Raw genomic sequence first — 10,248 nt, forward strand, 5'->3', positions numbered from 1 at the left:
TCATGATCAATTTGGCCTGTGTGGGATGCAATTTTTCATCATCATTAATAGGCAAGCCACCAAACCATACACACAAATACAAGGGGTAAAAAACCATGTAAAGTTACCCCAAACGAGTACGGTCGAACATATATAGCTGACGGAACTACCGAGGTGTAGCTTTGCTTCAGAAAAGAAAGGGCATGACGGGCGAGCAGTTTTGCCTAATGCGATTTCTGAATTCGGATGCGTGGTTCAGAGTTAAAATTAGCCTTTAGCCCCGTTGTCCCAAGAACCAAAATCACACAACACAATTGGTTCGTTACATCAGGAAATCTTTTGACACGAACACTATCACACGCCTACAAACAGCTAAATCAGTCATCAGTTCAGTTCACCACGCACGCCTGAATTCAGACGTTGCAATCCACGTCACCCAACCAAACACAACCATATCGACAACACCAACGCTCTACCGTCACCTCCCGTCGTGGTACTCGCAGCGGGCGGCGACGCCGGGCACGGGCTTGCCGAGGTGGGCCTCACGGACGTCAAGGCGGCAGACGCCCCGGCGGTAGAACTTGGAGCGGAGGAGGAGGCCGAGGATGTGCGCGCGCGCCCGGAGCACGAAGGCCAGCCTGACGGGCACCACCGCGGGGCCGAGGCGGCCGTTGTTGGGCTTGCTGTGCAGGTTGGCGCCCGCGCCGTAGAGCGGGACCTGCTTCCCCGCCACGGACACCGTCACCACCCGCCCGCTCTTCCGCGCCTGGTAGAACTCCTTCATCTGCATGCAAAGCCCAAACACAGCGCGGACGCTCGTCAGTCATGCATGTTAGACTGTATATATACGTAGTCTGTGTATTAATATACATTGTATAATACTCTTTGGTACCTCTATATAATGAAAGAGCACACCCTGTTTAGGATGTCGAGCAAGTTCCCAACATATTGTGCTTTACATGATATCAAACTAGGGTTTCAATGTCTTCCGCTGCTCCCGCCGCCGCCGCCGCCGATGCGCCGACCTTCGTCACTGCTACCGCCGCCAGGCCGGCCCTTGCCCCTATGTCACTGTTCCTCGCTTCTCGGCCCCTTGCGTCAGCCTACGGGGCCCTGCCGCCGACCGAGTCCCCGATCGAATCAAATCCATCGGCCGACTTCTCTGCTAAGTTCACTGCGCCGCCATCTCATGGCGTTGCTGTGCAGCCGCCCTACGGCGTCGTCGCGCAGACGCCCGGTGGCGTCACTCCTGCCGTGTATGGTGCGCCGCCGACGGCCCAGGGCTCCCTTTAGCCACCGCCGTCCTCCTGGCCCGTGGCGTCCTACACGGCGCCGCATCATCACCAACCCTATGCGGCTCTCCCGTCGCATCACCACCAGCCACCGTCGGCGCCGATCTACTCCCCGCCGCCACCGCAGCAGCACTTCCTGGCGCAGCCGCCGCAGCCCTACGCGCCGTCGCCGCACCAACCCTACTCCGCACCGTTCGGGTTCGTGGCTGCACCGCCGCAGCCATCCTACGGGGCCGCGATAAACTACGGAGCCGACGCCCTCGTTCTCGGTGCTCCTGGCGTCTACTCGGCGGGTGCTCCTCATCTCGAGACAGCCCCGTCGACGGGTCCCTACGCGCCATCGATGCATGCTCATGCCGCTCAGGTCACGGTGCCGTCACCGTTTTACTTCTCGCATCTGCTGCCGGTGAAGCTCACGCCGGACAACTACCTGTCCTGGCGTGCCCAGGTGTTGCCTCTTCTGCGCAGTCGCTATCTGGAGGGCTATGTTGACGGATCCATCCCGTGTCCGCCCACTCATCACCCGGCGTATCATACATGGGTGGCCCAGGATCAGGCCATTCTCTCTGCCATCCAGTCCTCGCTCACTCCGAGCGTCTCGTCGCTGGTCATCTTCGCTACTACATCCCGGGAGGCGTGGGCAGCGCTTCACACCAGGTTCTCCTCACAGTCTCAGGCGCGTGCTCACTCTATACGCACCGAGCTTGGTGAGACCAAGCTTGATGACCTCAGCATCACAGACTACTTCAACAAGATGCGGGGTCTCGCCGACACATTGGCCTCGGTTGGCCAGTCTCTGCAGGATGAGGAGTTCACCACTTTCGTTCTTAACGGGCTCGATGATGATTATGACAATCTCGTTGAGAACGTTCATGGCCGTGACAATCCACTTCCACCTCGTGAGCTGTATGCCCGCCTCCTTGGCCGTGAACAGCGCATCAAGGCCCGCCGTGTCTCACCGGATTTCGCCTCCGCCAACGCCGCCACTCGCGACAAACCTCAGCGGCTTTCATCTTCAGGGGGCAAGCCGGCACCATCTTCGCATCCGGCCCCGCGTGGCAATGCGCCATCCATCACGGGTGGCAACCGGCCGATTGCTTGCTGCTCCTCCTGTGGTGCCCCGCAGGCTTGCCAGCTGTGTGGTCTGGAGCGCCACATTGCATCTCGCTGTCATCGTCACTACAAGCAAGATTTTCTGGACCTTGGCAACAATGGCAAAGGAAACGACAAGCAAGCTGCCGCTGCCGTGACTACTCATGATCATGGTCGCACTCCGTCCTACTCCATTGATCCATCATGGTATATGGACACCGGCGCTACTAACCACCTCACCACGCGAGATGGGCAAGCTCTCTACTCAGGAGCCATACCGTGGTCATGATCAGGTGCACACCGCCAGCGGAGCATGTATGCGCATCTCTCATGTTGGTCAGGCTTCTCTCCTTGCACACAATTTTCGCAAACTACATCTTTCCAATGTCCTTCGTGTTCCCTCTGCTACGCGTAGTTTGTTGTCTATTCCTCAACTTACACGTGATAATAATGTCCTTACTGAGTTTCATCCTTTTCGTTTCTTTATCAAGGATCGGGACACGAGGGCCGTTCTGCTTAGCGGTCGTCTTCGCCATGACTTGTACGCACTTGATGTACCGAGCACACCATCCATGCAGTCTTCTCCTCGGGCGTTCAGTGGTGTTCGTGTGTCTCCTACGCACTGGCATGCGCGCCTTGGTCATCCTGCGGCCCCTATAGTTCGTCATGTGTTGTATCGTCATGAACTACCAGTTGTGTCCAATAAATCTGCTGACACCGTCTATGATGCCTGTCAGCAAGGCAAGAGTCACCAACTTCCGTTTTCAAAGTCTAGTCGTGTTGTGAAACATCCTCTTGAGCTTGTGTTTTCTGATGTATGGGGTCATGCCCAGACATCTGTTAGTGGTCACAATTATTATGTCAGTTTTATTGATACTTATAGTCGGTTTACTTGGTTGTATCTTATTAAGCGCAAGTCTGATGTGTTCGATGTTTTTATCCAGTTTCAAGCACATGTTGAGCGTCTCCTTAAGCAGAAAATCATCCATGTTCAATCTGAGTGGGGGGAGGGGGGTGAATACCACAACCTCAACTCTTTTTTTAACAAACTTGAGATTTCGCATCGTGTGTCTTGTCCTCATACTCATCAGCAAAATGGAACTGCCGAACGTAAGCATCGTCATCTTGTTGAAACTGGCCTAACCTTGCTCGCTCATGCATCCATTCGTTTCGGTTTTGGAGTGATGCTTTCTCCACAGCTTGTTTTCTCATAAATAGGCTTCCCTCATGACTCCTGAAAATGCAAACTCCGCTTGAACTCTTGCTCAACGAGACTCCAGACTACACCTTTTTTAAGGTGTTCGGGTGTGCATGTTGGCCTCACCTTCGCCCATATACCAAGCGTAAGTTAGAATTTCGGTCTAAGAAGTGTGTCTTCCTGGGGTACAGTTCTCTTCACAAAGGGTACAAATGCCTCCATGTTCCTACAAATCGCGTTTACATCTCTCGTGATGTGGTGTTTGATGAAAACGTGTTTCCTTTTCGTGCACTTCCGACAAACTCTACCATTTCCTCACAACCGGTGCACATGTCCATATCTTTGCCTGATCAATTTGTGGATGTTGCATATGCCCCTGCGTTGTTGCCTAATCATGCTGCAGGTATTGGACGTGGCGCTCGTCTTGAGCTTCTTGATGAACAGGAAACTTGCCGGGCAAAGACCTTGCCGGGGAGGAAAGCTTGCCGGGGGAAAAGCTTGCCGGGCGAAGACCTTGCCGGGGGAAAAGCTTGCCGGGCGAAGACCTTGCCGGGGAGGAAAGCTTGCCGGGGGAAACCGACGCGGCAGCTCCTGCTCGGGTCATGCATGTCCCATGCATAACGGGTTCGACCCATGTACCCGCCCCTGCATCGCCACTGGAGGCTGCCGTGCGGGCGCCGGTCTCGCCTGGCCCACAGGTGGCCTCGCCTGGCCTGCCACTGGCCTCGCCCAGTCCTTCGGCTGGCGCCCCGCCTGGCCCTCGGCTGGCCTCACCTGGCGTGCCGTTGGCCTCACCCAATCTTTCGGCTGGCGCTCCGCCTGACCCAGGAGGGATCACGCCCGACCTGGAGGCATCTTCGCCTCGGTCGACGATTGCTTCGACCGTCCTGGAGCTGGACCCGGCCAGTCCCGCCTCGGCTGCTAGTGGGTTGGCCTCGCCTGGCTCGTCGTCGTCAGGGAGCCCTAGTGCCAACTCTCCCGAAGCTGCAGCTTCGTCTCCATCACCTGTCTCGCCGGCACGGCCTGCGGTCCCTCTTCGTCCTCGTACGCGAAGTCAGTCAGGCATTTTCTGTCCGAAGGAACGCAAGGAGGGGACTGTGGCATGGCTAGCCGCGTGCATGGCTCACATTGCTGTTGATCCCACTGCTGAGCCTCGACACTTCCAGGCTGCACTGAGTATTCCTCACTGGCACGCTGCTATGAAACAGGAGATTCAGGCTCTCCAAAAAAATGACACTTGGCAGCTTGTTCCTCCAGTATCTGGTGTCAATGTTATTGATTCCAAGTGGGTTTTCAAAGTCAAGAGACATGCTGATGGTTCCATCGAACGCTACAAGGCACGGCTTGTTGCCAAGGGCTTCAAACAAAGGTATGGTCTTGATTATGAAGACATGTTCAGTCCAGTCATCAAGCCTACTACCATTCGCTTGCTGTTTCTCTTGCTGTCACTCGTGGATGGTCTCTTCGTCAGCTTGATGTGCAGAACGCTTTCCTCCATGGAATTCTGGAGGAGGAGGTTTATATGTGTCAGCCACCTGAATTTGTTGATCCTGCACGCCCTCGTCATCTCCGTCGTCTGACTAAGGCGCTATATGGACTGAAACAAGCTCCTCGTGCATGGCATGCTCGTCTTGGCTCTGTTCTTCGAGCACTTGGGTTTACTCCCTCCACTGCAGACACATCGATGTTCCTTCTTCAGCATCCTGAGGTTATGATGTATCTTCTGGTTTATGTTGATGATATCATTCTCATCAGTTCATCCCATGCTGCTGCTGATCGTCTTGTGGTTGCACTCAATGGTGCCTTTGCTGTTAAGGATTTGGGTGCCTTGCATTTTTTCCTTGGTCTGGAGGTTTCACGTTCTTCTACTGGTTTGACTCTTACACAGAAGAAGTACTCCCTGGATCTGCTGCGTCGTGCTGGTATGCTGAAGTGCAAACATGCTATTACTCCGATGTCTGCCACTGATCGGTTATCTGCCCTTGATGGAGATGCTCTTTCACCTAAGGATGATACTGAGTATCGCAGTCTCGTTGGTGGTCTGCAATACCTTACTATTACCAGGCCTGATATCTCCTATGCAGTCAACCGTGTCTGTCAATTTCTTCATGCACCCAGGACATCTCATTGCTTAGCTGTGAAACGTATTCTGCGTTACATCTGTCTTACTGTCTCCTATGGTTTGCTTCTTCAGCCTGCGCCCTCGTGTGAGCTCTCAGCTTTCTCAGATGCAGATTGGGCTGGCAGTCTTGATGACAGGCGATCCACGGGGGGATATGCGGTATTTCTGGGTTCTAACCTGATCGCCTGGAATGCTCGAAAGCAGGCCACAGTGTCTCGCAGTAGTACTGAAGCTGAGTACAAAGCAGTTGTTGATGCCACTGCTGAGATCATATGGGCACAGTCTCTGTTGAGAGAGTTGAGAGTTGCTTCAGCACATCCTCCGGTTCTATGGTGTGATAACATTGGTGCTACATATCTTTCATCTAATCCAGTGTTTCACGCTAGGACGAAGCACATTGAGATTGACTATCATTTTGTTCGGGAACGTGTTGCACAGAAGCTACTTTATATCAAGTTCATTCCATCAAAGGATCAACTTGCTGACATCTTCACGAAGCCTCTTTCACAACCACAGTTTGTAGGCTGTAGGCGCAATCTTAACTTGCTTTGTACTTCAGGCCACAATTAAGATTGAGGAAGGGTGTTAGACTGTATATATACGTAGTCTATGTATTAATATTGTAACATTGTATTGTACCCCTTGGTACCTCTATATAATGAAAGAGCCACACCCCGTTTAGGGTGTCGAGCAAGTTTCCGACATATTGTGTTTTACAATGCAAAGTTGCAAGAGTGCAAACCCGACGAAAATTGTACTATGGAGATTGTAGGTAATTTCTGCTGCCGGGTAAAACCGGCTCTACTCTGCGACGCTTTTTACCGTCTTATCCAGAAAGCAGTAGCAAGAATGCAGGGAGTACTTGCCATGGATAACACCGTGCTGATTACACGGAGCAAAAGTCCATGATGGGGGCCGGCTTTGCCTGCGCACTGGGGGCCATCATCTTGTTGCGCAGCACAGGATTCCCTCCTCGCGAGCAGCAGGAGCAGAAAAGTGCACTGCCAAATTAACTACTGGACTAGAAAAGCAGTAAAGGCGCAGCGTCCTTTGAAGGCGTCGTGAAAAAGATTGAACAGTCTCGCGTTCGCATTGGCCCTTTGACAACGGCAGCAGCGGTAGCAGGCCGTGCTCTCCTCTCCTCTCCAGTAGCCTGTGTGCAGCGGCGTGGCGTGGAGCATGCTGCAGCAGGCAGGCACACCAGTCGTCCTCCGTACCAGTGCTCGCTCGCTGCAGAGGAGGCCGGCCTTTTGGTCACGAGAGGAGGAGAGAGGAGTACTACGTTCGTATCGGCCTCCCTCCCTGACTTTGGTCACGTGAACGCCATGCCATTCCCACCTAGACGCAGAGGAACACGCTCCGGTCTCACCTCGCGGCTGGTTATTCACATTGTTGGGTACTGGTAGTACCTCAACTTAATCACGTGTACTTCCCTATCGGTTTCAAGAAAACATATTGCTACAGTGGTTCAGTCCCCTGCTGGTAATTGACGGATGATCCTTTGTTGGTTGTGAAGTGTGGATCACAACCACAAGGTCTTTCACTGGGTGTTCATTCTAGTGGATTTCTATAGTATAAGCCCTGGATCAGCATGGCCCAATGCATGGCTAGCGAGTTCAGAAATCGTCTCTGGGGGAAGCAGACGATAGTAGTATTGTTTAGTCACGTCGGTTTTTTCTTTTCTTTTCTTTTCCCAAAGCCGGAATTTGTTTTGGGCGTGTACTGCCACGGAAACGAATCTGGACAGCGACAAATAGGAAGGGAACAGTGCTGCCATGGTTTCCCGTTTGCTTTCTCCAGTACCTAGGCCATGGATGGGGTGTACGTATACTAGTGGCACACTTGTACTGCTCACCTCATGGGTTTCCTTTTAAATGAAAAAGAATCTCTGCTCGGGCATTGGAATGCTGAAAAGCAGAGACGCTATCTCTGCGAAAAAATCCACGGCCCATTTGAGGAAAATGATTATTAATCATGGCCAGGACAGCTTGCCAGTGACCAATCTCATTGACTCTATGCACAATGCAGCCGAAACCTCGCACTCACATGGAACTAAACTTTGCTACATTCCTAGTATGCTCCAAATAGACCATAACTACACACCTTGTCGCTTCAACGGATATATCTAGACGAACTTCAGTGCTAGATACATCTGTTTTAAGTGACAAGTAATATGGGTTGAAGGGTATATAATACATCTGGCTCAAGCGCGCCAGCTATCAACCTCCCCGATTATCTGGAAACAGCGGCATGTGGTCACCTTTTTGTTCTTTGCGCGTAAACAGCAATAACTAGGGTCAGATTCATGGCCTAATTAAGCCGGGGTGGCGTCGCCAGACGTAACGCTCACATCGCCTTCCGGATTCCAAATTTCCAATCCAGGCGAGGAACAATTAGGGGCAGCTGGTGATGGTAATGACGCTGCGGGCAGGAGGGTGGGGTGGGTGCATGCAAATGGAAATGGAAATATGCAATGGTGGATGCGATGCGACGACGATTGACAAGTAGAAGAAGAAGGGTGATGTACACGTACGTTCCCGGAGGCGACGGTGAGGTCGTCGAAGAAGAGGTGGAATGGCGCGGCGGTGACGTGGAGGCCGAAGAAGGTGCCCCGGTTGCGGAAGCGCAGCCTGACTGTCGCGTTGACCGACATCATCCTGGTGGGCACGCCCGTCCGGTCCGTCCCGCCCTGGATGTGGTACGACTCGAACACCACGCTCTGCAAAGCACTTTCACTCGTGAGAGACATTAAAATTCACCCGCTCGATCCATTCGATGTGCATGTTGTCCTCGAAGTGCTACTGGCATGCTGTGTGCATGTGTTCGCCGTGGTTTTGGACTTTGGTTCTTGCCCAAATTCGCGGTTTGAAATTCGGAGCTTTTGTGGTCGTTGGGAGGAATCACTCTGTAGTTATTGCATGCCTACAACAATTGGGGCTAGAAACAGAGAACACAGCTTCTTCCTTGTCCGCAAAGCAGAAGAGGACGATTTCTACGCAAATGGCACGTGTGGTTGGTAACAGTTCAGGCCACTGAGGCCAAGATGGTGGTATGATCCATGCTAGCAGTAAATCCAAACAACAGGGCAGATTGTGTGAATAAAGAGTGCGCATCTTGGCAATGGAAGCTGAGTGAAACGTGTGAAATCTGCGGAGTGCTGGCGGTGAGTTTCTTGAGGAGATGGGCAATGGTGGGAACTTGATACGAGTGAGGAAGCGGTTGCGGGGAAGAGGGGCGGCGGACCTTGACATCGACGTGGGGCTTGTATGACTTGCTCGCGCCCCACAGCACCAGCAGGAAGAAGGCGAAGACGGCGACGAACGCGGACGCCGCCAGCGCGTAGCACCTCCACGGCGACTGCGACCCGGGCCGGCCTCCGTCCTCGTCGTCGTCGTCGTCCCCGAGGCTCCCGGCGCCGCTGCCGTGCCCGAGGCGGCGCCAGGGCACGGCCCCCGCGGGGCCGCCCGAGCGGAGCTGGTCGGAGAAGAGGAGGCGGCCGGTGGAGGACTCGCGGGAGTGGTGCGTCGCGGCGCCGGAGTGGTGGAAGTGGTAGTGGAGCGGGGACTCGGCCGGGGTGGAGCCGGCGAGCGACATCTTGTCGGCCGCGGCGCCGCCGCCGCCGCAGCAGCCGCCGCCGGAGGCCACGACGTCCGGGTGGGAGGCGGCGGGGCTGTGGACGTAGTACGCCGGGCGGCGCGGGGAGCGCGGCGGCGACGACGGCGCCAAGCTCGTTACGTCCGAGTCCGTCTTGGCGTGCCGTGCCATCTCGGGAGCGGGAGCGGCGCGGCGCGGCGTGATGGGCGTGTCTTCTGGGATACACTACTTGTGGAGTTGTGGGAGAAGCGCAACGGGATTGGGGCCTTCCGCTTCAAGACGAAGGTTTTAAGTGGGTTTTGAAACCGGTCCGTCAGTGGCGATAGACTGATGGAGCGCGAACCTAAGCGAGTCTGTATAGACTGTGACCGTCTCCTAGTCCTGGGGCCACTGCGCCAGTGAGACATGGGTCGCTGCTACAGGCGTCTGATGGCTACTAAACCATAGTCTAAATTTTTACCGCAGGATGGTGGCTTGAGCATCTCCATTCTCCAATGGGTGATGTAAAATAGCAGCTCGAAAACTGCTTCATGTAAATTATACATCATCAAAAATGTGATTTTTACATGGTACAAGGTCCACAGTAGATGATTTATTTTAGGGCACAAGGTCCTCATGAGATGATTTATTTTAGTCACTCAAACTTCTTCTTATTCGTTAATCTCGGTATCGACGAGTCCTCTTCCAGGCCGGCGACGGGAAGGGTGCGCCGGCGAAGGGAAGCGGCGGCGGCGATGCGCGGGCGTGATGTGAAGGACCTGAAAGTTGGCGGTCACACTCGCGTGCGCGGCTGCATGCATTTTACATCACCTAAGTGATGTATATTTACATCACGAGAGGCAAAATATATATCATGATGTAAAAAAATGGCCAAAATTTACATCACGGGCAGCTTTTTTTGCCTCCAGGTGATGTAAAAAACGGTTACAAGCTATTTTACATCACCTATTGAAGATGCTCTTAATCGGCCC

The 10,248-nt window shown here is 53.8% G+C and overlaps 1 protein-coding gene across 1 annotated transcript; it reads right to left on the bottom strand.

Annotated features, from left to right (window-relative positions):
- Positions 1-233: 233 nt before the first annotated feature.
- Positions 234-9,448, bottom strand: LOC119317382. Its single transcript, XM_037591828.1, has 3 exons — positions 8,927-9,448; positions 8,217-8,402; positions 234-763 (listed from the first exon to the last, which is right to left on the bottom strand). Exons 1-3 carry the CDS (start codon positions 9,446-9,448, stop codon positions 458-460), a joined length of 1,014 nt encoding a protein of 337 aa, XP_037447725.1. The 3' UTR covers positions 234-457.
- Between the last annotated feature and the right edge of the window lie 800 nt (positions 9,449-10,248).

The sequence above is a fragment of the Triticum dicoccoides genome, chromosome 6A (genome assembly GCF_002162155.2).
Source record: "Triticum dicoccoides isolate Atlit2015 ecotype Zavitan chromosome 6A, WEW_v2.0, whole genome shotgun sequence".
In the NCBI taxonomy this organism is placed as follows: Eukaryota; Viridiplantae; Streptophyta; class Magnoliopsida; order Poales; family Poaceae; genus Triticum; species Triticum dicoccoides.

Bases quoted from the DNA above. Each gene is read 5' to 3' on its own strand.
- LOC119317382 (XM_037591828.1), bottom strand. From the start codon at position 9,448: ATGGCACGGCACGCCAAGACGGACTCGGACGTAACGAGCTTGGCGCCG. The intron at 8,403-8,926 runs GTCCGCCGCCCC...AGTGCTTTGCAG, and splicing joins AGCCCCACGTCGATGTCAAG to AGCGTGGTGTTCGAGTCGTA. The intron at 764-8,216 runs GTACGTGTACAT...CTTTGCATGCAG, and splicing joins TCACCGTCGCCTCCGGGAAC to ATGAAGGAGTTCTACCAGGC.